We start from the raw sequence: 27,936 nt of genomic DNA, 5'->3' as shown, positions 1-27,936 counted from the left end.
CCAGTTAGTCTATTAACTGAAATTTTTGGTTAAATCAATTCACTAAGTAATTTTATAACAACTATATTAAAAATATTTTTTGCAACTCTGTGTGTGTATTTTTTTCCCATTTCCTTATGTTGCTCTTTCTTGTAATATTGTTAGCGCACTTTATTTTTAACTTTTTCAATAATATTAATTAATATTCTCCTCCAATTAAATAAAATACCTATTTTTTTTAAATAATAATCATTCAAGTTAGAAAATTACTACATTATAACTTCATCTACGTTAATATTTCCTACAGAATACTGGAGAAGTATTCAAATTATGCAACAGCTGGCAACTCATTAAATTTCCCAATTTTCATTTTCTTGTGTGCACCATTTCATATTTCTGCAGTGGTTTTTTCAAGTCAGCAATGTACGATTGACAAATTGCTGTGCTGTTAATTTATTTTTATTATATTTCCTTAAATTTGGAAAAATGAAAAATTTATTGATTTTATTGTGAACCACTTATAAAATGTTTGATTTTACTTGAGAAACGAGCAAGTGTGAAATTAACATCGAAAGTGCAAAGGAAAAGTGTTTTTGCAGTGTGGTTTGGGGAAAGTATGCATGAAAAGATTTGATCGACAAAGGAAAATCAAAGAGTTGAGTGGCGGATTGTGTTTGTCTCGATTTTTAAGCTAATAGGAAAGGTGTGGATTCGTAAACATAGCGGTTGAAAATTTTTGTTGGTGCAAGGACGGAAAACTGAAGTCTGAACTTCTATGGTGAAAATATAAAGTCTGAAACAACTAACGAAAAAGAATCAGATAAAAAGGGGAAGTAGTTCAGCATAGTGGCTGTCGCTGCTTATCTTGTGATTGCAGCGACCAGCACAACCAAAAAATAGCTAAGCAGCTTTAATTATATCAATTCAGAAGCACCTCTAAGCTGTTGACGTTTCGAGATGTCGAGTCGCAGTCGCGCAATACTTAATGTAAACCTCGATGCGGCTATGGCCAACGATCCGTTAAGAGAGCTCTTCGAAGCATGTAAAACTGGAGATATCGCAAAGGTAAAGAAACTAATTACGACACAAACGGTGAACGCGCGGGATACTGCTGGACGCAAATCGACTCCTTTGCACTTTGCAGCAGGTGAGTTTTCCCCCCTTAAATTAAAAAAATTAATCTATAAGCAGACAACAATGTATGTATGTGGCAGTTGTTAATATATGCATTTGTACATATGTTGGATCTTTAACACTGCTACTGCTGATACAGCATACAAGTGCAAACATAAATACACATTCACACAAGTAAGCATTGGCGTGAGTTCATTCAAGTAAACACAATAGTTAGGTATGAACGTCCTTAACTTAATTCGTCCTTGAATCACTGGGGCAACCGACTGACGCGCTGCGGCTGCAATTGCGTCTACCATGCACACGTTGCTTTGACCCAGTTTGCCTGCAAAATTTCTACTGTATTCCATGGTGCGGGTTAAAAGCGGTATCAAGGGTGAGATTGTTGAAACAAGGGCAAGGGAGTGACTGAACATTATATTCTATATATATATGTATAGTGTAACAGTTAGGACGTGTATGTGCTGCTGTTTTGTATTTTGTGACGACTGAGCTGAATAGAGCTTGGTATATTGGTCCTTGTAGTTGATGCTGTTGCTCCATTTTTCATATTCCAAGCTTTAATTTGTGCAACAATTTGTTGTTACTAGTAAAGTGTTGTGCGTCGATGGTTGTGACGTATTTGCTTGACCTGGGTAGCCAGATAGTAGTGAATCACTTATTGGATTAATATTCTTCCCAACCTCATATTACATATATTAGACATAATATAGCTTGTTTTTTTTTATTTATTTATGAACAACCCAAAGGTATGAAACTTAATCAAATATGTTTTTAACATCATACACACCGTAATTAATTCACTTTTTACATGGGTAAATATTAATCATTTCCACAAAACTAATATAAGTGCTTATTTTTTTTATTTGTTGTTGTGTTAACGTTGTGCTCATTTTTTCTGCTAACACACATAGTGTCCTTCTTCGTTGATTCGTTACAGCGATATGGGTTTGAGCACGTTCAAGCGCTTTGTGTTTTTAATCTCAGCGCTTAATTAGATGCTGAAAATAAATTAACAGGTTTATTTTTATACTACAGAATATCAGTGCAATCATGTAAAATAAAGCGTTGTCAATATGGAAAATTTCAGTGATAAGTGCAGCATCGAATAATACTTTTCTGAGTCAAGCCCATGAAATCGTAGCTGTAACTTTCTTCAATCAATTAAGGTGTCTTCAGCGAAAAAAGAAACATGATAATTCATTTATTCTTTATTCATTTAGATATCTCCTAATTATGCCAATATATTGGTAGTCTAATCGGATATAAGGTCACACAAAAGACACATATACAGCAGCTTGTCCAAAAATGAGAAGTATAGAAAGAGATTTGACATCAGGCACAATAATGTGTTGGTTGGTCCGATTTTAGAACTTTGCGCTATAAAAACTTAAAAGGTGTTGTGCTGTTATAGCGACGTAAAACATTCATCAAATACTCGTATTTTAGAATTTTACAAAATTTGAGTAAATTTTGTGTGCAGGTGGTGGGAACTCGGTATGCTTCATCAATTCAACTATCAAATTTATTCAACCGTTTAGACCACCCTCTGGGACTAAAAATGGAAAACTTCGTCCTTGTACATTTAAATTTTAATTGCGTATTGTTGTGATAGGCAACCAAAGTGGAGAGGCTTACGGGGTCTATAATATTGTTTTTGAACTCAAAAATATATTTTTCACCGCGTTATATATTTCCTCCTTATTTCGTTATTAAAAGATTTCCCCTCATTTAAAAAAATTGTTGTTGTTCTTTTTTAACCCATAAACTTGCTTTCGTTATTATTAAATATTCCAATTGTGTCGTTGCAACAATAACAAAACCTGGTGCGCTTGCAACATACTAAACTACAATTTGCAGCTCTCACGTCAATTTGAAATTTCACTCTTTGCTGCTCATGTTCACTGCTATTGGGCTTCAACTAATATATAAAAATGTAAATTACCTGAAAGTGAAGTGTTTGGTGCTTAACCACATTTTTAATACAAAAAATATGTTGTACTTATAGTATACTTGCATGTACGTATGTATGTATTTAATTATTTCCTTTCCTTTGTTTACTTTTATTTTCGTTTTACACAATTTATGTGCCCATATGTTCGACTGTCATTTAAACTTTTTAACTACTAACTTAGTTTCTCTCAGAGTTTGTGAATTTCCGAAACTTTGATTGCTTCTTCATTCCACTTAACATTAGGACACATATTGTATACATATATAGAGGGTTTCCAATAAGAGTAATATGATTTCTTAAAAAAAAAACACATTAATTGTTAAGAAAATGCAAATGATTTTTATTTAATGTGAAGTACAATAAGTTCTGAATTTAACATCATTCAAATGACCTCCACGACTTCTTTTATAAGAACGAATTAGGTGAACCAAATTTTCGGGAACTTTTTCCATTAAATCAAGCCGTATGTCATGAATAGCACGTTCAATATTAACTTCTTAATCTTGAATAGAGTCTGGTTTATTGTTAAAGAGCAATAACTTCAAATTACCCTACAAAAAGTTGTCTAATGTTGTTAAATCACAATTTCTTGGAGGCCATTCAATGTCCCAATTACATGATATAATATAATCTCTAAACTTTTCTCACCATAATTGGCTTGCTGTGCGTGCTGTGTGGTATATAGCTCCGTCTTGTTGGACCAGAAATCTTCCGAAGGGATCAGAGCAATCTAAAAGGTTTAATTAATTTATCCTTTCGAAAGAAAGGAAACGCTGGAGACCCGATAAAAAATATAAATAAATGATCGGCGTTACGAGCTGAACCGATTCAACCAAGTCCACATGTCTGTCTGTTATACGCGAGCTAGTCCCTTAGTCTTAAGATATCGATTTGAAATTTCGTCCACGCTCTTTTCTATCCAAGAAGCTGTTCATTTGTCGAACCTCTGATATCATACCACATAGCATAAAGTTGCCATACAAACCGAACGATTAAAATCAAACCTTTTTTTGACAAGGTATTTCATTTCGAAGCTAACATTATTTTTTCAAAAAACATAAAATTACATTCACTTGTGAAATGTTTGTCCATGAAAGCCAAGCGGAAGCAAAAAGAGGGATCGGCATCATGCTTAGTCATGTCATAATCCTAGTTGTTGTATAGCAGCATGACGTTTCCGGAAATATGGCTGAGGTGATATTATTGGCCGAACATAGAGACGGGTTCTTTCAAGTAACAGAGATTTGATTGTCAAGGTTGTCAAGGGAAGAGACTCCAAAATGATAGACACGAACTTTCCTTTCTAATTTTTTATTATCTTTAACGAAATACCTATCTGAGCGATCAAATCGACAGATCGGCCGCACCTAGCTCAGTTTGAAATCAGAGTCTTGTTTTGTTCTGTTTGAGTTATTGGTCCAACATTAGTAGTGTTATTTTGAAAGGTGACTTAAATGAGTCTCATTTAGCTACAACCTTACCAATAACAGTATATTTGCTTTCACTCAATCGGAATAAGGTCGTTTGAGATATTTTTTATATTCTATAATATGTTCTTAGAATTTCCATAGAATTGGCCAATGCTAAAGTTTTCTTTATATGGCGTGATGTTATTTTTATTATATTTTGTAACAATATACTTAAAATTTAAATTGCACACATGCACATACATAAATATGCACAAAGTCATAAATATAGTTATCAGTTAACAATTAATTTCTTTCAGAATGACTCAAGACAGTGAAATCACTGTAATGTTTGCATTTTTTTTTTGTTTTTTTGCGAACTATCGATAGAAAACTTAGCGATAAACAGGCAATTCATGGACAGTATCGCACAACCACCGACCGACCTTGCCTGCACACAGTTGTTGTTGTATTATGACTGATATATGTAAGCATTGTTAGGTTTAATGGCTAATAGCGAAACCAATTCGAAACGCCAACCAAACAACGAATGAGTTTCAATAAAAAAAAAATAAACAAAAGAAAAAAATATAAACCATTGTTAGCAAGTAACTAGAAGAAAAATTATAACAAATAACAAAAATGGCTAAACAGAATGACCAGATAACTTATTGTCGCCATACGAGGGCCGGTTGTTTAGTCAGGCACTCTTTGTGTTTTCCTTTAAAGACTTTTCGCGGACGATGTAAAGTTTATAGCGGAACTTTCGGAAATTTCAGGGAACTTGATTACAAAGGCAGCATACGCTACTAGATATTGTATCGTGTACCGGCTTTTTTTATTCGGCCAAGAACTGTCAACTTGGCAAAATTCTCCCGCTACAACAACAACTAAAATTTGCACTGGCTAATTATCTTATTATGATACATTGACCTGAAATGCATAGAATTTTCAAAAGTTGTAATCAAAAATCCCATTATTTTTGATCCAATCACTTCAAAACAACTCGTTTCATCGATATGTAATTATTAATTTCTAATTCTAACTATCACATACACATTCTTTGTCGGTCGAAAATACATTTTTATTTAAATTCTCTATCCACTGAGTTATCAAACTGCCCTAGTAAGTTAGTGCCAAAAAGTAATGGTTACGATTAAATTGTTTATTTTTTTGTTTGAATTTTTAATTTCGTCTTGTTTTGCTTCTTTTTTCATTCAACATTCACAAATACTTATATCACGTTTAAGTCATGGCATTAAGCTAAACAACTGCAGGGCACAATTGTCATGTTGGCTGGTTGGCGATGACTAATTTGTGGTAACGCATCTTAAAAGCTCAATTCGTATTCTACATGCAAAATTTATAACGGTGCAGCTACGAGTATATTTAGTAATACAGTATTGTCTTACTATAAACTTGAAAACACCAAAAAGATAACTGTTTTATGAATACATAAAACCAAAAAGGTATTGAGACAGAATATATGTATGTAAATGCATAAACAAATCCAATTATTTTCTGATTATATATTATTTATTTTTGTGAAAGTGCTTTCGATGTCATTATGTATGGATTTCTTTTGAAAATGGCGTTGTTTGATGTCCTTATCGGTTTACTTTGGTAGCGTCCCTATTAAAAAACCCGTTACTAGTAGCTATAAGCAATGCGTCTCTGAGGTTATTATAGCTTCAGTTAAAGTTAACGGTTTTTCATGTTTTTTTTTAGTATTTATATGTATGTATATTATAGCCTTCTTGTCTTGTCGCTCATTAGCAACTTGCTTTTAAAATAAAAATATTCTATTAAATACATATATTATATGAGTATTGATATGTATGTAGTGTAACTATTCATGAATTATTAAGACAATCTAAAAGCAGATGTTAAGCTCTTAAGAATTATATTCGTATTGTTTTCAATAAGAATAAATAACTAAAAATCTGTTAATATGGATATTTTTAAAAGACAATGCCGTAATAAAAATTGCAAGAGATGTGTTTACAATAGATTCGTTAAGAAGATTCAACCATATTCGCTTTTTTTTCCTAAATGAAGCATTAAAACGCTTCATAAGCAAAACAGTAACCCAAATGTGTTGACTGGTATGGATATAAGAGATCTTCAAGCTCTGTTTCCTTAACTTTCTCGGTGTCATCGTCAAAAACCGATTCTATTCGGTTTGAGCACCCGATTTAAATGGACCAGTTCCGGTCAAATTTGATCAGATGGCTTATTACCATTGACATACCCTCGGTTAAGTATAAATATTCTTCCAGATCTGAGCTTTTCATGCAAAATAAAACAATAAAATACCCAATACGAGTACATAAACTCTCGCTTGAAATAAACATTGGTAAAATGTAATGTTTATTTTTTAATATTACTAAATTGATTTTTTAACTCCAAAATTAAGGTTCTCAATATTTTTGTGCCAAAGTCCTAAGATCCCTTAAGATCGCTTTTTCGAAGTATACGTAACAAGCTTTTACTGCCCTTTATACAAGTATATGTATGTAAGTATAGAATAGAAATGAGGCGTAAGAGGATAAATAGAGTTGTCCTGGCCTTCTGAATATAACTTCGAAGTTTCTTGTAGTAAATTCATTAATTGACTAAATTAGAAGTAATCAGCAGTCCCTACTATATAAACTATCAAAAGAGCTTACTACGAAGAGAAGAGTTTTAAGGACTATCTCCACACCCACACATTTCGCAAAACTTTTCGAACTCGTGCGTTAAAGTTTTTAACTGTAGCATTTCTATAACTTTTAGAATAAAATTTACATGAATTGCATACTTTTTATGGTAATTCCACTTCTTGAAACATCGTATGCGAATATTTTTCAATTAAGCAGTGGTTTATTTTGATTTGGCAATGATTGTCCGAACTTGTTATGCATGAAGCTTGAAAACAAAAACAAACAATTTGTTGCTTATTTCGATATATTTATGGCCGTTAAACTAATTTTGCTCACAACGCCCTCAGTCAAAATCATTTTTAAACTTAATAATTGATAAATGGTTTCTTCAAATGATTGCCTGTCCAAGACTTTCATTAATTACTTTAATTCGTTTACTCCATTGTTGAGCACACCATAATTTTACCGCAGTTATGCTATAATTTGGACTAATGTTTGCTACTGCTATAAAATGCTTTAATTAAAATAATTATAACGTCGATTTTTTGCTTAAATATTCAGATTACGTAATTTCAGTATAAATATGTATATCTATTCGTGTATGGAAATGTGGTCACCTCAAAGGTTTACACAAATATATATTTTAATTATACCTAACAAGGGGTAAGAGTCAGAAAGAAACGTCGGAGACCCTATAAAGTATATACAATATAGTAAATGATCAGCGTGACGAGCTGAGTGGATTTAGCTCTTAGTGAACTAGTTCCTCAGGCCTTTTAGATATCTATATGAAATTTTTGTATATTTTCTTTTCTCCGCAAGAAGCTGCTTATCAAAATCAAGTTTTTGCATGGAGAAGGTATTTATTTGAACAAGGTATTTTCACGATCATTACAGTTTTCGAAACGATTGTTCAGATCGAACCTCTATAGCAATGTAGGTTGCCTTTTGTATTGCGGATCGAGAATAAAAACATCATCGAAAATCGGTTTATTGTTTTTCAAAATATTCTCCATTAAAATTTTTTCCATGCGTTTGAACCATTTGTCGAAGCACTTTTGCCATTCTGATTGAGGTATCTCCAAAACACGCCTTTTGAACGCATCAACCGCCTCTTCAGGTGTCGAAAAACGTTGACCTCTTAGTACATTTTTTACGAACGGAAATAAAAGGAAGTCATTCGGTGTCAAGTCAAAACTATACGGAGGATGACTCATCAAATCGATGTTTTGAGTGCTCAAAAATTTAGTTTTTTCAGCCAATGTATGAGAGCTGGTATTGTCATTGTGAAGACTGATCATTTGCTTGAAAGTGCTTCATGCGCGAACAACTTTGGTTGGTTTCGGCCCATATTGAAGCAGCCATATAGTCGATGTGAGAGAGCCGGCATTATCGTGTTGAAGAATGGTCCATCTTCAGCGACTTTTGAAAACACCCTTACAGTCGACTGCTGTTTTTTTCGGGCTCATACGTGTAAATCCACCATTCATCACCTATGACGATGTCATACACGTATTTCGAAATATCGTTTGTTAACATTTCTCTCGACCCATCGACACGAGCCTTTTTTTTGAGCGATTGACAAATTGTGTGGGGTCCCACGTGAAAAAAATTATTCTAAAATCAAATGTTGCTGCATTATAGAATGTATGCTAGTCCTACTATTGCCCATAGTTGTCTCAATCTCCCGATAGGGCAGATATCGGTCTTGCAATATCTATTTGCGCACAGCATCAATAGTTTCCGGAACAACAACAAATTTTGGACGACCGTACCATTGATAAACGCTGGTCCTTGATGGAGCTTCGTCGTCAAAAATTTAATCAAGTTCATCTAGGCACTCTTGATGAGCTAATCCACGTCGAAAATTTTAAAAATAATGGCACGAAAATTTTAGCGATATAATACTATTTTTTAGTCGAGAAGAATATTTTAAGTCACTGTAAACAACATAAATGCGCTCGTATGTCAAAACGCTCTGAGTATACATAACACACCATAAAAAATGTCAATGTTTATAATTGCAACACTAGTTCAATCCTCGTAACACCTGACGTAGCCCACAAAAAGTAGTTTAACGAAGTCAAATCACATAACCTATGGATTTGGGACCCGCCCGTAAAAAACGCCCGCAATGAAAACTAAAGAACAGCTTTTGTAGTACTAGTAGTGCAAAATTCTCTGTAAGATTGCCGCAATGAATATGTTTTTGGAATTAATTTCCATTATCCAATGGGTACCAACTATGCACTTACTTTTGTTGCCTTTAATCAATGCTCTTATTACCCATCACATCATCACGAATGTTTGTTGAAAACAACGACACATCATCCTTGTTCAACTAATGCCATGCATATGTCCTCGTATTTACCTGTCGCATTGTGTACAGCATTCGGTGACCCCATTTAACTTGGTCACACAGCTTTACTTGGTGACCCTGTACACAGCTTACCCCACTTTGCTACTTCTTCCACAAACTTGTAGCTGGCTATTGTCCAGTTTACTCTTATTCAATAGTGGTTATGTGTGACAAGCCACAGAAATTTTTGTTTACCATGCATGTGTACAGTGTAGTTTACAAAAATGTGACCAAACTGATGAGATTTGCACTTTTTGTTTACCTTTGTTAAGAGTAATAATTCAATATTTTCAAAAATATTACCACTCAATTAGAGTGTTTGCCAATGAACTTGCCAATCTGCTGTCAAATGTCTAATAGATGAAACGATGCCAATGAGCTCATAGCCCTAATTACCATAAGAGGTTTGAGGTTATCTTAACATGAAGATGGATGTCAATTCGAAAAAAGTCCTTCGTCGAGGTCTTTAAGAATTGTATCTCAAAGACCTGTGTAAAATTTTATGAATATCAGTTGAGTAGTTCTCGAGAAATCTTACCAGCCGACTTCAAAAACACAGTTTGGAGAAAAACGCGTTTAAAGACAACACACTAGCTCGCCTCGAGCGCACAAGTTCTCAGGGCAGTAGCTTCGAAACTATTACTGGGATCAACTTTCTAGAGATGTAGAACTGAATAAAGCAAAAAAAGGGAAGGTCTCAAGTTTATTTCTTGGCTCCGTTCCCAGAGCAAGTATTGCAGTTTTCGGAAAATTGATGATCAGCAGTGATTTTTGTTTGTGTTTCTTTGGCAGTTATCGCTTTTGTGATTCTAAAAATTTATAAACAAGCAGAGCTGCATATTTTTGGTAGTCACTGTATTTTTACATTTATATATATATTTAAACTAAAACGACTAAAGCACATATTATTAGCTAATATTCACTTATACAATCTTGTCATATCTTATTTACAAAAATTTACACAAACATTTCCTATAATCCTCTTTAGGTTATGGTCGCCGCGAGGTAGTTGAATTTCTTCTTAACAGTGGCGCTTCCATACAGGCCTGCGACGAAGGCGGTCTACATCCATTGCATAATGCCTGCTCATTCGGGCATGCTGAGGTGGTGCGATTACTCTTAAAAGCCGGCGCAAGCCCTAATACAACAGACAATTGGAATTACACACCCCTCCACGAGGCGGCCAGCAAAGGTAAAGTGGACGTTTGCATAGCGTTGCTGCAGCACGGTGCCAATCCGAATATACGTAATTCGGAGCAAAAAACGCCACTGGAATTGGCCGATGACAACACACGCCCCGTGCTAACGGGCGAATACCGTAAGGATGAGTTGTTGGAGGCGGCACGTTCCGGTGCTGAGGATCGTCTATTGGCGCTACTCACGCCGCTAAATGTAAATTGTCACGCCAGCGATGGTAGACGCTCGACGCCACTGCATTTGGCAGCCGGTTACAATCGCATTGGTATTGTGGAAATATTGCTGGGAAACGGCGCCGATGTGCATGCCAAGGACAAGGGTGGTTTGGTGCCATTACATAATGCTTGCTCGTATGGACACTTTGAGGTGACCAAACTGTTGATCAAGGCGGGCGCTAATGTGAATGCCAACGATTTGTGGGCGTTTACGCCGTTGCATGAGGCGGCGTCCAAGAGCCGCATCGAGGTGTGCAGCCTGTTGCTGAGCAAAGGCGCCGATCCGACGCTGCTCAACTGCCATAACAAGTCGGCCATCGACTCGGCGCCGACGCGAGAGCTGCGTGAACGCATCACATGTAAGTTGTTTGATTAATATTATATATGTATGTATATTTAATACAAAAAATTTATCTTGATTTGCTACCCTAGATGAATTCAAAGGTCACTGTGTATTGGACGCATGCAAAAAGGGTGATCTCGCACGTCTAAAGAAATTTCTCTCTTCCGAAAGTGTTAACTTTGTACATCCATATACGGGCGATACACCACTGCACGCTGCCGCCATTACCATTGATCCGAAACGCAAACAGATAGTTGAAATACTTATACGCAAAGGTGCATTACTGAATGAGAAGAACAAGGCCTTCCTTACGCCACTACACCTCACAGCCGAGCACTTACACTACGATGTGATGGACACATTGTTAAAGAATGGCGCCAAAGTGAATGCCTTGGATGGCCTTGGTCAAACTGCTTTACATAAGTGCGCCAGAGATGAACAAGCCGTGCGTCTACTACTCTCATATTCCATTGATGCAACCATCATTTCGCTCGAGGGTTATACAGCTGCACAACTAGCCTCAGATGCGGTGCTGAAGATATTTAAAGATCCCCCAGACACGGAAACACATCTGTTGGAAGCTGCCAAGGCAGGCGATCTGGACACGGTACGTCGCATAGTGCTCGCCACACCGCACACGGTGAATTGCCGCGACCTCGATGGACGTCACTCCACACCGCTGCACTTTGCCGCCGGCTTCAATCGTGTGCCAGTGGTTGAGTTCTTATTGGAACACGGCGCAGAAGTGCATGCCGCCGACAAAGGTGGCTTAGTGCCACTACACAACGCTTGTTCGTACGGTCACTATGAGGTCACGGAGCTGCTGGTGAAGCATGGAGCCAATGTAAATGTTTCGGATTTGTGGAAATTCACACCGCTTCATGAAGCAGCCGCCAAGGGGAAATATGATATTGTCAAATTGTTGTTGAAACATGGCGCGGATCCATCGAAAAAGAATCGTGATGGTGCCACGCCGGCTGATTTAGTCAAGGAATCGGATCACGACGTAGCGGAATTATTGCGCGGCAACTCAGCTCTATTGGACGCTGCGAAGAAGGGTAATTTAGCGCGTGTACAACGTCTGGTCACGCCGGAGACGATCAATTGTCGCGACGCACAAGGACGCAATTCAACACCATTACACCTGGCGGCCGGTTACAATAACTACGAAGTCGCCGAGTATCTGCTTGAAAATGGCGCCGATGTCAATGCACAAGACAAAGGTGGTCTAATACCACTGCATAACGCCTCATCCTATGGGCATTTAGATATTGCAGCGCTCTTAATTAAACACAAGACTGTGGTGAATGCCACCGATAAGTGGGGCTTTACGCCGCTACACGAAGCCGCGCAAAAAGGACGCACACAACTATGTGCGCTACTGCTAGCACATGGCGCGGATCCCTATATGAAGAATCAAGAAGGACAAACACCAATCGAATTGGCTACTGCCGATGACGTGAAATGCTTATTGCAGGACGCGATGACAACATCATTGGGCGACTCGACACTGAGTTCCTCACAGCAATCACTCCTCAGAAATTCTCCATCACCGGCGCCAACAGCGACTGGTGCAGCAGCCGGTACAGCCGCAGCCAGCGCCGGTAGCTTGACTGCCGCAGCGGCAGCCTGTAATGTGCTTTCACCAACCACTGAGACCGTAACACTGCCTTCTGGTGCATCGATGACCCTTAGCGTGCCAGTACCGTTGCCGCTGTCAACACGCATTAGTCCCGCACAGGGCGCTGAGGCGAACTCAGGTGATTTGACGAGTTGCGAAGAGGTGCCCGATCCGGAGTCCATCACCAATGTGGCCAGCTTCTTATGCAGCCAACAGCTGGAGCATCTGATAGATCTCTTTGAGCGTGAGCAAATCACGCTGGAAATACTAGCCGAAATGAGTCATGAGGATTTGAAGCAAGTGGGCGTGTCAGCGTATGGATTTAGACACAAAATATTGAAAGGTATTGCGCAGCTGCGCGCCACTACAGGTGAGACACAGCACTAGCATAACTAACATGTTGCGCTTTTCTTTAATTCAATTATTCTTTCGCACCGCCAGGCATTGGTAGCAATGTCAATCCAGGCACTCTTTTAGTGGATCTCTTGCCCGACGATAAGGAATTTCTCGCGGTTGAAGAAGAAATGCAGGCTACTATACGCGAACATAGAGACAATGGTCAAGCGGGCGGTTACTTCACGCGCTACAACATTATACGCGTGAGTAATAAGCAGCCTAGATTTAAGTTAACACGCAATTTTATTTTTATTTATTGTTTTTGTAGGTTCAAAAAGTACAGAACCGCAAACTTTGGGAGCGTTACGCACATCGACGCCATGAAGTCGCTGAAGAGAACTCCATACAGGCCAATGAACGCATGCTCTTCCATGGCAGCCCCTTCATCAATGCAATCGTGCAGAAGGGCTTTGATGAGCGCCACGCCTATATTGGTGGCATGTTTGGAGCCGGTATTTATTTTGCAGAGCACAGCTCAAAGAGCAATCAATATGTGTATGGTATTGGTGGTGGCATTGGTTGTCCCTCGCACAAAGATAAGTCCTGCTATGTTTGTCCAAGGTAAGTCGCTGTTGTTGCAACTAATGACGTTTTTATAACCCTTATTTATGTAAGATTTTGTTGTTGTTCCGGCAATCACATAAAAAATCCCAAATAACCGTGCCCACTACAGTCAAGTCTACTTAACTGGATCTGATTAATTATCTCGCTACAACAACAACATATTTTTTTATTTAGAAAAAACATATGATTACCTTTTTTTGGGAAAGAAAATATAAACAATTTCTTTTTTAGAAAAAAATTCAAGAAAATATAAATAATTTTTTCTAAACAAAAAGTGTAAAAAAATTTCTAAAAATTTCTAAAAAAAAATTTTAAAAAATTTCTAAAAAAAAAATTTAAAATAATATATACAGGGTGGGCCATATAAAATTTTAAATTTCGAAAATAGGGCGTAAAAGATTGAGTGTAGCGTTTGCTGTATGGCACGTAGCGGATAATTGCGCGATATCGCTCACCGGGTTTTCTGTGCCCCAAATGCGACAACTCTGCTTGTTAACGTAACCATCGAGGTGGAAATGAGCCTCGTCCGAAAAGATGATTTTTCGGTAAAATTGACCATCCTCGGTCAAACGATCTTCTGCCCAATCTGCGAACTGTAGAATAGCGACCCATTTCGTAAATTTTGGACTTTTTACTGAATATCTGTCACTTTCCGAATGGTTTCCAATGTCAAAATATAGATAATTCAAATTTAAAACGTTAGATGGCCCAACTAAAATCCAAAAATTAAACGAATTTATTATTACATTAAGTAATGATCGAAGGACTAGTCAAAATTTTGTTCTTTACAAAGTGGCGGCTTCCCAAAAAGAAAAGTAGTTTTCTATGAAAAAATTTAGACTTGAGAGTAACCATTCCTCCTATTGCCTGGATCATTATCTGATAAATATATCAAAGAAGATCGTATAAATTCCCAAGCATTTGTTTTTGTTGGTGTAGTGGCAGAAAACATTACTGAAGAAATTTCGAGGAATGGTGCCGAGTTGACAGTCCTTGGCCGAATTAAAATTCGGATCTGTTCCAGTTACATAGACCCGACTGTCGTGGAAACGGCTTTTCAAGCATTTTCAAGTCAGTCAGACCAGACGTTTCAGACAAATGTGGGCGTTTATTACACGAAATTAAAAAATTCTTACAAATAGCTTATATCTCCGAAACAATTTGCGGGATAAACTTTAAATTTTCGGAGAATATTTTCAAATATACATGTACTTCCAATATATATGCAAAAATTCGATCTTTTGGAACTCACATGTGGATATAACCCTTTAAGAAGACTGTTTGATATAGAAGTCATTTTTATTATCTGTCATACGTTTAAGTATCCTCAAGGAATTTATAGTATATAACTTTTTCTACACATAGCGAAACTCTTAATACCACTTCGTCTTAATTGATTCCCCGCTGGCAAATCTATTCACAATATTTGAGCAAAGAGTTGCTTTCATATTGTTAGATTTGTATATTTTATTTGTTTACATTTCATATTTTTCATGTCCACTCCTGCATATAGACAACTCCTCCTGTGCCGCGTCGCATTGGGTAAATCGTTCTTGCAGTATAGCGCCATGAAAATGGCACACGCGCCGCCTGGACATCATTCGGTTATTGGTCGACCATCGGCAGGTGGCCTGCATTTCGCCGAGTACGTGGTCTACAGAGGCGAACAGGTAAATTACCATAAATTATTAACACAAAATTTAAAATAATAATATTAATTTAATTGTAATATGCACACAACAATTTAGGCCTATCCCGAGTATTTGATAACGTATCAGATTGTCAAACCCGATGATAACAGTAGCGGCAATGAGGAATCGAGATGATGGCCATCAGTTGGTTCCACGCCCACTACAACATCGCCTGCACAACAGCAACACCAGCATCCACAGTTGCAACAGCAATTGCAGCAACAGCTAACGCAACAACAACCTCAGCAGCAGCAACAACAACAACCACTACCACAACAAAAACACCACAATACGATAATAGCAACAACACATCACACACATCCGCAACCGAAATTGCAACAGCAGCATTCACTGCCACTGCAACTGCAGTATCATCATCACGCGCTTAACCAGCAACAACAGCTGGTCACCACCACACAGCCTTCACCGGCTGGCACATTCATCACACAAGCAGCCGGACTTGTAACGACCGTCGCCAATGGTGGCGATATGTTAAGACATAGCGGCGATATGTCACCACTCTCTTCCACGAATTCCTTTTCATCGGTGGACACCAATCAAACGCTACTCAACTCGATTGCCAACCAAACGCAACTGCAGTTTCAATATCACCAGCAGCAGCAGCAGCAACAACAACAACAACACCAAAAGTCATCACATATGCTGCCACAATTGCCGCCGCCACCATTACCACCACCGAACAACAACGGTAGTGGCCACATTAATCGACATGTCGCTAGCAATCGTTCGTATCGCACCAAATACGGACAATTCATGATCATCACACCGGCCGTCTCCATTGATCGTGACTACGAGCATGATGAAGCATTCGGCAGTGGCGGTTCCGCTGCAGCCGCCCTAACCAATAATTTCGATTTCGATGAAGATGCCTATTGCAATGACAACAACAGCAATGCCAACGGTAATAATAGCAACAGCAATAACGGCAATATCTTTCGCATGTCGCTACTGCAACATAGCAGCAGCATTGACAGTGGCAACAGCAGCGACAGCTCATTCCGCTCCAACTACAATCCATATTTGCATCATAGTCGCCAGCATTTGTTGCCCAAAACAGCGCCACACTTCTACACATTCTCCTCGTGGCGTTGGTGTACGCTCATTTGTGCGGCAATGCGCTGCTTTGGCGGCGGACACAGTTCGAATGCGCCGTACAGCAGCAGCTTTGCGCGTCCACCCTATCAACGTTCGCGCAGTTCGGGCGCACAAACGACCCGTTCCTCGCAGCCGCATCGGCGCTTGCGCTCCTCCTCGTTCACGGCCGAAACGGCATTCGAGCATTTCTCGGCACCGTTTAAGGCGCGCAAAACGCGCGATCATCTCAACAACATCACATACGAATTGTGACGGTGGCGGCAGCAGCGCGCACGACGACAACAACAACAATGTCAATTCGTAATTACGCCAATAGACGCGCGGTTGTTGGCGTTGGTGGTGGCAATTGCAATTGTATTTGCATTACGAATTCGAACAATTCGAACGACTGCATCGCAGCAAGCGTTTAGAGCATTTTTTGATCTCCTATACGTATTTCTATTCGATTTGCTGTTCGGCGTAAAGACAAAGCCATATGACAGCAGCAATACGCTTAACGTCGCGTGCACAGTGTCGTCGTATTCCAATCTTAAAGTTTATAATTATTATTATTACAATTATGATTACATATTATGAAACAAAGAAAACTATTACACTCTTACATTTACTCCATATTTCGTGTACTTTTAACTTATAGTCGTCGTCGTGTTAAAAAAACAAGAAAAATTTACAAACATACATATATAAAATATATTAGCATGTAAGCTTTAGGTAGCAACGTTTCGGCAGTACGAGCATAGAATGAAGAAATCGATTGAAAAAATGAATTACTATAAAATAAAATGAATAATGAAAAACAAAAAACGAATTGAAACCATAACGGCGAAGCAATGAAATCAAAAGCAGCAAAGCGAAGTCGTAACGTTTCTCTAAATAATCAGGCGACAAATAGCGTTCACATTTGTTCCAGTGCATACATACATATATAAAGATGAGGAGCGCGGGTGCTTAAAATGCTGTCTTCGAAAATAATTTATAAATTTTCTTAATTGGTTTTCGAAATGGGCAATACCAGCAGCAGTATCTGGGGAAAACAAGAGGAGATCAAGAAAAACAACTGTATTTGTTTTATAAATTGTCGTGGAAGCACGTAGTAATGGTCGAAAATGACCGAAAAGTACAGAGTTTGTCCGGAAAGTAATAGGACTGATTTTCATCCGCCGCGACTATACTTCGGAGCGTGCGCGCACCGACTGGATTCGGTAGAGAGCATACCTAGCTAACGAACGGCTACGAAGCTTCGGCTGGTCAGTTGTCTCCGAGCACCTGGAGAGTCAGGACAAAGATTTTCGAACGACGTGTTTCTGTGAGTGGTGGAAGCCGAAAATGCAGCGTACGTTAGAGCAGAGGTACACGATTAAATTCTGTGTGAAACTCGGTAAATCTGCCACAGAGACGTTTGATATGATCATGCAGGCTTACAAGAAGTGGTATGTTTCGGTGTTACGAAACTTTTTGGAGGACCGGGAAGAGGTCGCTAATGAATGAGCAAATCCAAAGTGAAAACGAGTTCTTTTTTGACATCAAAGGCATCGCCCACCATGAATTTGTTCCTCCTGGACAAACCGTCCACGTCAAGTTTTACGTGGAAGTCCTCAAGAGACTCAAACGAAGAGTCAATCGGGTCCGACAAGACTTCACAGCCGATTGGAACTTGCTCCACGACAACGCCTCGGCTCACACCGCCTTTCTTGTGAACAGCTATGTAAGCAAGGCCGGCATCTCAATGCTTCCGCAGCCGCCCTTCAGCCCAGATGTGGCCACGGACTTTTTTGTTTCCTTGCCTGAAAAGACCGATGAAAGACAAGCATTTTGAGACGGATCATTGAGGAGATATAAACAGCATGCAGCTCGGCTCTCAAGGCTATTCCGAAGAATGCCTTCCGTGACACCTTCAATGCTTGGAATTCGCGCAGAAGGAGCCTATTTTGAAAGTTTTTAATGAATTGTAACGATTGGTTCAACAAAGTTTTTTAAACCGACTCAGTCCTATTACTTTCTGGACAAACCCTGTAAAATCTCAAACAAAATTTTTCGGTAATAATTTCTAAATTTTCGAAAGCATCAGTTTTGTGGGGAAAAAACAAGAATCAAGTGTCAGCATTAGTAATTACCGAAAATAACGGAAAAGTGAAATCTCAAGCGAAATTTGTTGAGAATAATTTCTGAACCTTCGAAGTTGGCGATACCAGCGGCAGTGTCGGTTAATAAAAATTTCTACCCTAAAACTTTACAAAAGTTTGAGTTACGCTGCAATAAGCCCGCGGTCCCAATATCTTACATCCATCTTTAATATGTATCGTACAATTCATATACTTTTCGTAAGAAAAATATGCTGTAATATTGAACAATTTCTAAAAAAAAATATCGATTTCAATTGGCCACTTTGGGTTTTTCTACAACTCAGCGAGGAAAAATTTGGAACATTTTGGATTTTGGAAATAATAAAAACCGTGAACGTTACTTTCAATGCATGCAATTAGCTACGAACGCTGCTGTAATAAGAGGTGTCACAAAGTTGAACTCAAGCATATACTAAAGCTTTTGCGAGCACAGCTGTGGACTGTAGTTTCCTTTATAGTCGGTTCAACGGATTTTTACTCGGTCAAAGACTGGTAATACCTGTATTATAAAAAAATGTTTGGGTAATGTTATAAGCCGCTACTACAAAAGCATTAATAAGAACCAAGACGCTTAGGTTCTTTTAAAAAATATTTTTGCAAAGATTGGGAAGGAAAGGGCACGGAATTGGTTTAACATCGGATCAGTAACTTTCACAAATATCAGTAAATGCTTTTTGTTGCTGCAATAACAATCAAGCCATCAGAATCCGTTTCTTCCTTGACAAACCTGGACTCTCATTCGGCCCGGTATTATCGCGATTTGACGAATGGATATATGCTGTCACAATAATAGCAACATTCAAGACAAACCGAAAACATTCAGGTGAGTTCTCCTGAAACTTATGCGACTTATAATTATTATTGCTGGACTAAACGCAACAACAGCTACATATGTACAATACATACATATGTGTATGCTAGATAACTACAATTATGCAAATAGTTGTGACGCCTCTAATAGCAGCTGACGTAGACTGCACGCCGATAATGGTAAATTTATTGCAAATGTAGACTGCAAAACGGGCAAACAATTGTTGGAACAACAAAGTAATGTCTATTTTTCTCGTGTATTAATGCATACAGTAACACCAACAAATATATTATACATACATACAAACATAAATAAATAAATGCAAACATATACATACATATATTTTAATTAAGCGACTTTGAATGCGTAACCTTAAGTGTTTACAATTTACGATCTTCAAACCATTCTCTATACATATATTATTATTGATGTATAAATGATAATTGTATGAAGACATAAAATAAACTTAAAAAATATATAAAAATAAAATAAAAAATGCAACGTTTAACTTCAATTAAAATACATACATATAACTAAAACAAAATGAAAAAAAATGTTTTCTTTACGACAGCGAATAATAGTGCTGAAGCTGTTTTCACAGTCATATTTTTTTTGCTTTTGTGTTTTTTGGTATTGTGTTTTATATTTTTTAGTATTCTTAGTATGTCATTAAGTTATTTTTTTAATTATTATTATTTTTTTTTTTAATTTTTATTTCTTTGGTCATTGTTTTTAATTGGTTATTTTTTATTATAATTTTTTTTTAATAATATTTTTTTTAATTAGTTTTCTTATTATTTTTTATTTATTTATTTTTTTATTATTTTTTATTTATTTATTTTTTTATTATTTTTATACTATTGCAACCAGTTGAGAGTATTATAGTTTTGTTCACCTAACGGTTGTACGTATCACCTCAAACTAAGCGAGATATGTATAGGGCTATATATATGTATATAAATGATCAGGATGACGAAAAAAATTGAAATCCAAGTGACTGTCTGTCTGTCCGTTTGTCCAAGCTGTAACTTGAGTAAAAATTAAGAAATTTTGATGAAATTTGGTACACGGGCTTCTTAGTACAAAAAAAAAATGAGTTCGTAGATGGGCGTAATTGGACCACTGCCATGCCCACAAATCGTCATTAACCGAAAACATATAAAGTACCATAGCTAAGCACTAAATTAAGATATAAAACCCTAATCTGGCACAAGGAATCAAGTTAGAAAGGGGCACCAGTGAGCAAAAAATTTTTAAAAAGTGGGCATGGCCCTGCCCTCTAATAAGTTGAATGTACATATCTCCTAAACCAAACTACACTAACTATAACTACAAGAACCAAATTTGCTTGACACGAATATTGCAGGTGCGAAAATGGATGAAATCAGAAGATAAACCCGCTCACTCCCCATATAACGGTAGTTTTCAAAACCACTAAAGCCGCAATAAATCAATAACTAATTACGCCAGAAACAAAAATATTTATGGAAGTCGGTGTGAAAATTGAACGATGGGCGTGGCACCGCCCATTTTTTGGTAAGATCACATATCTCGGGACCCGACCGCGCGATTTCGACTAAACTTAGTACGTGGCATTTTTCCCATGTGAAAATGGGCGAAATCGGACTACAACCACGCCTGCTTCCCACATAGCACAACTTTAAACTCCATTTGATTCTTTCACGTTCCACTACACAAATCGAGAAGTAATTAATATAATGGGGTACAAATTTGCACTAATAATTAGTTCAAAATATGTATGCCACCTTAAGACCAAATGTTGCCCAAATCTAACCAAAACTGTTCAAGGTCCTAGGTACCGAATATGTGGTTCCCAGTACCTATAATATGGAATATACAATTCAGAGACCATCCTTTCCTGACAATAGTTACTCTGTGAAATGGGTTGAATCAGGTCAATGCTTCCCTGTTTTCTCATATATACGAGTATACGTATGTCATGAAGGGCACGTTCAATATTGACTTCTAAAGCGTGAAGAGAATCTGGTATTGTTAAAGACTAATGAATTCAAATAACACCACAAAGAGTAGTCTAATGGTGTTAAGCCACAATTTCTTGGAAGCCATTCAATGTCACAATATCTTGAAATAATATAATCTCCAAACTTTTCTCGCAATAATTCGGTTATTGCATGTGCTGTGTGTCACATAGCCCCTTTTTGTTGGAACCAGATGTTGTCGTTTCGCCACTCTAAAAGTTTTGGTATAATCACATACATTTACTAAAAACAAAGGAATGAAAAAATATGAATGCTAATCATTTTATCATCAACATTTGTGCGACATTTCGCATTTCCTATAACATGCAACATCGATGTAGGATATTCAGTTTCGATTCGGGTACAACATTTGTACATTTAGAGAGTAATCTTCCCGTAACCAATTCGTCAGCTGTCAAGTAAAATTTAAACACTCACCCCGAAGGCAGCTGCTAACTCTTTGTATTGGAGTTTATTTTTATATTATTATACTAACATATTTTAATATGTACCTGTAACCACAAGGAACCAAGGAACATACAGACATACATATGTATCCAGACAACATTTGTAAAACTGCGGCATCGGCAAATGTGCAAATTTGTAAGAAGAAAAAATAATTCGTCTGTTGATCATTAAAGTGTAATTTATAAAAGCTTTGCCTTTCGAAATAAAAAAAAAGCAAAAAACGAGACAAAAATGAGCGGTGTGTGCGGCAGCTGACGAAAGTTGACCAAAGTATGTATAAGCGGTCATTGTTTGCGCGCATGCGTACGTTATATTCTACATAGGAATACATAGGAGGCGCTTTCGGTTTGGTTATTCATTCATTAATTTAACGCAGCAGCTGCCATAGTGACTTCGAAGTACGTTTGTGTTGTTATTTTAACGGCTGAGAAGGCAGAAGCTGTCTGTGGTCATGCTTTTTTTGAATGACTGACACTTTGCGGTTAAGCGTTGGAGTTACAAGCGACTGTGGATCTTATGTGTCCATACTACATACACATACAAATAAGAGTATATGGTACAGACGTACATATGTATATACATACTTATTAAAGTGGTAATATTCACTTGTGAATTTCTGAAAATTTAGTTGAAGTTTTTTCGGTAAATAGTTTCGGAGATATGCATATATGTATGTATTTGTAAGATTTTTTTTCATTCAGTGTAATCGGTTCCCATGTCTATTATGTTATGTTCTGAATTTAACATTCCCGCAAAACTGTATAAACTGACATTGGACATCACCAAAAGCTCCGTCAGGATCGGGAAGGACCTCTCCGCGCCGTTTGATAGCAAGCTAGTTGTCAGACAAGAAGATGCCCTATATCGTGTGACCAATATACTACTGGAGAAACTAATACGAGCTAAAGAGTTAAATAGAATAGGAAGCGAAGATGAAATATCTGCTGCCATCAAACAAACAGTCAGTGCATTCGCGTCTTTGCTTTCGCGTCACTATTGACAGTCATCTCTGAATTCGCAGATAATTTCGTCTATCTTGGAATTAACACCAACAACAATGTGAGTCTTGAAATTCAACGCAGCATCAGTCTGGCCAACAGGTGTTACTTTGGACTGAGTAAGCAATTGAAAGGTAAAGTACTCTCTCGACGAACAAAGATCAAACTTCACAGGGCGCTCATCAACTGAAGAGTCCGCGTTAGGAGCGTTCGAGACAAAGGTTTTGCGAAAGTTGTACGGTCCTTTCTGCATTGGCAACGATGAATACCGCAGCCAACAGGTGTTACTTTCACTCGTTATCTGATGAGTCGGCACTACGAGTTTACGAGAGAAAGGTCTGCGAAAGATTTATGACCCTTCGCGCATTGGCAACGGCGAATACCGCCGTCAATGGAACGATGAATGAGATATAAGAGACAGGGGCTACACTGGCTAGGTCATGTTGTCTAGGCGGATGAGAAACAGAGGAAGAGGAAGACCTCCAATCCGTAGATGAGATCAGATGGAGACGGCCCGGCTATACATGGTATCTCGAATTGGCGCCAAATGGCGAAAAAGAAACAGCTTTCCCACTGCTGTTAACTCGGCTTTAACCACGTTAGTGGGTTTTACGTCAGTACATAAAGAAGAATCGGATCGCAACGCTTTAAATGTGTTTTTTCTTGATTGATTTCAGAGTCGACGAGGAAAAAACGGTTGGATCGATTGACTTTCACACGGCTTTCTTAGATTTGACGGAAACCGGTATTCATCTATATTTTATTTATCTATATTCTATTTGAGATAATTTTAAGTTAAAAAATGTTTCCCAGCGCCAGTCACCCTTATCGGTGACCCTCCTAGAAATCGGCTCTGGGATAAAGGGGATACGAAGTTTTTCAAAACGAATCGCAGATTATTGAAATATGTTAAATTCTGTAATTATGTATTTTTTTATTAAATAAAATGTCTCTTCAAAAAACAAATTCGTAAGAAACGCATTTTTTGACTGTGTGTACATATGTATGTGGGTGTATTCTTATCTAGAAAATTAAAAAAAATTAATTATTTTCATATTTTGATATTTAAATATTCAAAAATACCACCCTTAAGCAGTTTTGCAAATGCAAATTATTTTCAAAGTTATAGTCAATTTTAGTATCGTGGCAACGCGGTCGGTTTAGTCGAAACATAAAACTTGAAAAGCATTTTCTCTTGAAACTATTTTATTTTTTAATATCCTTCCTTTAGGGAACACTCGAAAATTAAAGAATATTTCATCGAAATAAGTAAACTCTAATACTGAACAGGATTTAATGCCATACATTTCCACACTTTAAACATTGTCGCCTCATAAAAAATTACACTTTTTAAATTAGTTTTACTTTTCTTTAAAAATTAGCTACATACATATTGTATAAAATCGTCTTCACGTCACGTTGGTTATGCCAAAATCTGCAGGCCGGGACTAGTGCAATTTGAGACACAATAACAAAAACAAATTAAGCACCAGGCACGACCTACGCAAAATGACACTATATTATATACATATATGTATGTATATAGTAGACGAGGAGCAGGAAAAACGACTAATGCATTATATGACTTAAACGCTAGCGAGAGAATAAGATGTTATTAACAGTCGTAAAGTTGTAAAAAAAGGCAATCCCGTTACTCTTACCACGAGGCACAACGATCACCTGCCGCCGAAATGCCAACTGACATTTCGTTATTATCACAAATTACGACATTTATTTTAGTTTTCTTATTTTTTATACACAAATGTACTTTAGTGCCCACTATAGTCACCGAGGGCGCCGCCAAAGCATTCATGCAATTAATTTATTAAAATGTGAATGTGGCGAACTACCGTTGGCGCGTTACCACCACCAGAGCGTTCAGCTGACGACAAAGTGCGCTAGTGACTGGAGCAATTAATCGCTTGCAAAAATAAAAGAAAAATACACAAATAAAAACAACAACTTCAGCAGATGCACTCCAAAAACGCTAGCGGCACTTTTGGCAACCGCATTCTACAATTAACACACATGTTTATGCATGCACTTGTGTTGGTAAGAAGCATAAATACTTTTTTACATAATAAAATGAGAATTTTAGTTCACAAAGGGATATTTTATTTAAAGGTGCAAAATTGTTGTCATTATTTTTTGGAGGCTTGAGTTGCAGTGACTCAAAGGTGTAAAAGCATCAAATCAAGAAACCGCGGTGTGAGCAGCTACAAAGCTTAGCAACAAACCCTAATTTTTCTGGAGCTTCAAAAAGTTATAAATATTTTTTTCCTGAAGTCAGTACAGACATTTACTGTAAATAAATTAATAATTATTAGCACTTATCACTTGCCCACACCTTTTGTTTTTTATTTATGACGTTAAAATTGCAAAATATGAAAAAAAAAAATTTAAAAGAAAAGAAAATTTTTAAAGAAAAAATTATAAACAAAAAATTAAAAAAAGCATTTAAAAAAATTGAAAAAAAAAAACATTTAAAATACATAATTAAAAAAAAATTTAAAATAATTAAAAAAAAAAAATTTTAAAATAATTAAAAAAAAAAACATTTAAAATAATTAAAAAAAAAACATTTAAAAAAATAACATGAAAATAATTAAAAAGAAAAAACTTAAAAAATTTAAAAGAAAAAAACTTAAAAAATTTAAAAGAAAAAAACTTAAAAAATTTAAAAGAAAAAACGGTATGAATGTAATGAATCAAAATAAAATTATAAAAATAGTTTATCATAACAATAACCAAAATTAAAATTAAAAAAGTATCGTGAGTTCAATTATTAAAAAAAAATAACATTTAGTAATGTTATATATTATACTTACTTGTTATTATACCCAGAAAAGGGTATATTAAGTTTGCCATAACTTTTGAAAGGCCGAAGACCATATAAAAGTTACATACATACATACATACATACACACACACACCGTCTATGCGTCTGTCTGTACATAAGCGAAATAGTCCCTCGCTCCTGTTCTTACCAAGAAGCTGCTCATTTGTCGGAACCGCCGATAAAGAACCATTAAAGGCTCTGTTCTCACGACAGTCGGGTCTACATAAACGGAACGGACCGGGATTTTTATCCGGCCAAGGGCCGTCAACTCGGCAGAACAATAACAACAGCAACAACAACCATTATAGCTTTAAGCTGCCATACAAACTGACCGATCAAAATCAACTTCTTGTAATGAAAAACTTTTTTCATACAATTTGCCATGGATTAATGATTGGATTAAGGTAACGCTTAAATTCACTATACATAGCATTTAGCTGGCATATAAACTGGTCGATCAATATTAAGTTTATGTAAGAAAAACTTGAAACTAGAAAGGGCGTTATAGCTTTGGCGGCCAGTTAATTATAATTATTTTTATTTTTTAGATATTTTAACACACTCAATAGTTTAGCTTGAAATAAAATGTATGTGATTATGGTACAATTAGACTCTTTCATCAAATGGTAGCTGTAGTAACAGTAGAAAACAGGATTTTTGTTGCTGTTGTAGTGGCTTAAAATATTCCACAAGCAATTGTGTATATTAAAAAACCATTACAGACTATAAATAAATGTCGGTTGCATACATGAAATAATACAACCAATGTTATTTATAAATGCAATATAGCAAAGCATACTTAAATATGCTCAAAAAACGTATGGTTAATATCAAGATTAAATGACATCGTCAAAAAGTAGTTCGAGGCATATTAAAAACTACTTTTTGTTGATCTCTGCTTGCGAATATGCATTTATATTTATGGACGTAATAACATAAATATAATGAATTTAAATTTTTTTATTTTCTATAAAAATTAAAAAAAAATATTATGCGGCACTAACCTCAGTTCACCTCACCGGGTTTATGCATCTCAGTTGTTCCCTTAACAAATAGCTGGGCATTTTGATTCAAGCTTGAATTAATGGTTGAAATAACTGTAAAAAAAAAGCAATAACTTTCGACCAACACTCGAAACCCATAGCTTCCAAAACAAATTATGCACATTATTAAAAGCACATGCGGAAAACTTTATTCAATACACAAGCTTTTCGCAAAATATATTATAGTAAATGAAATCACTAAAACAATACATTATAGGAAAACACAAGACAGTCAGTTCATTAAAAAAAAGTTATAGCATTAATTAAAATTAAATATTAGTTCCTTTTTTAAGAGTGTATGCAGCAGTATATTCAAACACCATTCACATTCACTGCTCCACCATTGTTGCCGTTAATTTGCTGAAATGGTTGCGTAGCAGACAGCGTTAATTGCGGCTGAATCGCATTTTGTTGCGCTGGCACTTGTGCGCTCTTCTCCTTACTATCCAACAGCACACGCACCACCTCCGAAGTGAACTTTTCCACCAATTGCAGCGCGCGAGTCGCGGGTAACTCCAACAGCGAAGCAGATACGAATTCACCAAAAGCGGCATACTTTTGTTCGGAATTGCTCAAACAACGACGATTGATTTGGAAATTGTTGTAAGCTGAATGTGCTGACGCCAAAGTATGCTGCTGCTGCTGCTGTTGTTGCAGCTCCTTACGCTGGCCAACAGCATTGTTTGTATTGTTGTTGTCATTGTTGTGGCTGGTATTGAATGTACTATGCGGAATGTTTGTACGCGATTGTGAATGCAGACCAACGCCACCGGACGACGAAGTGCGCTCTTGCATTGTATCCAAGCGGCGTATTTTGATTGTTGGCGGTTGTAGTGGTGCAGGTGAGGCGGAATATTTCAATGGACGCTTACTTAAGGCTCCCAACGACGATGACGTCGCAGTGTGATGGCTTCTATTATATGGCGATCTGGAATGTGGCTGGCGTTGTTGCATGCTGAGCAATGTCGAAGCGGCGCTTAGCTTCAAGGGATGCGCGCTGCGGGTGTCGTCACCGCTCTGACTAGCGCTAGAATAAA

The 27,936-nt window shown here is 37.1% G+C and overlaps 2 protein-coding genes across 6 annotated transcripts in view; one reads left to right on the top strand and one right to left on the bottom strand.

Moving 5' to 3' along the window:
* The first annotated feature begins 372 nt into the window (after positions 1-372).
* Positions 373-17,984, top strand: LOC105230460 (poly [ADP-ribose] polymerase tankyrase). The gene is given in 7 exon segments (XM_011211241.4): positions 373-1,126; positions 10,463-11,245; positions 11,319-13,220; positions 13,292-13,449; positions 13,515-13,807; positions 15,324-15,480; positions 15,559-17,984. Coding segments are annotated over 7 exon segments (4,794 nt in total). The 5' UTR covers positions 373-936; the 3' UTR covers positions 16,870-17,984.
* Positions 17,985-27,195: 9,211 nt separating this feature from the next.
* LOC105230461 (putative uncharacterized protein DDB_G0272516) overlaps positions 27,196-27,936 on the bottom strand; it is a 29,427-nt gene continuing 28,686 nt past the window's right edge. For all 5 annotated transcript variants that reach the window (XM_049447522.1, XM_011211242.4, XM_049447523.1 and 2 more), the window contains one exon: positions 27,196-27,926. In XM_049447522.1, the coding sequence (XP_049303479.1) occupies positions 27,212-27,926 (715 nt within the window). In that variant the 3' untranslated portion in view covers positions 27,196-27,211. The remainder of the gene's footprint in view (positions 27,927-27,936) is intronic.

The sequence above is a fragment of the Bactrocera dorsalis genome, chromosome 2 (genome assembly GCF_023373825.1).
Source record: "Bactrocera dorsalis isolate Fly_Bdor chromosome 2, ASM2337382v1, whole genome shotgun sequence".
Lineage (NCBI taxonomy): Eukaryota > Metazoa > Arthropoda > Insecta > Diptera > Tephritidae > Bactrocera > Bactrocera dorsalis.
Note: the sequence above shows the minus strand (reverse complement) of the source record. Positions and strands in the feature narration are given on the sequence as shown.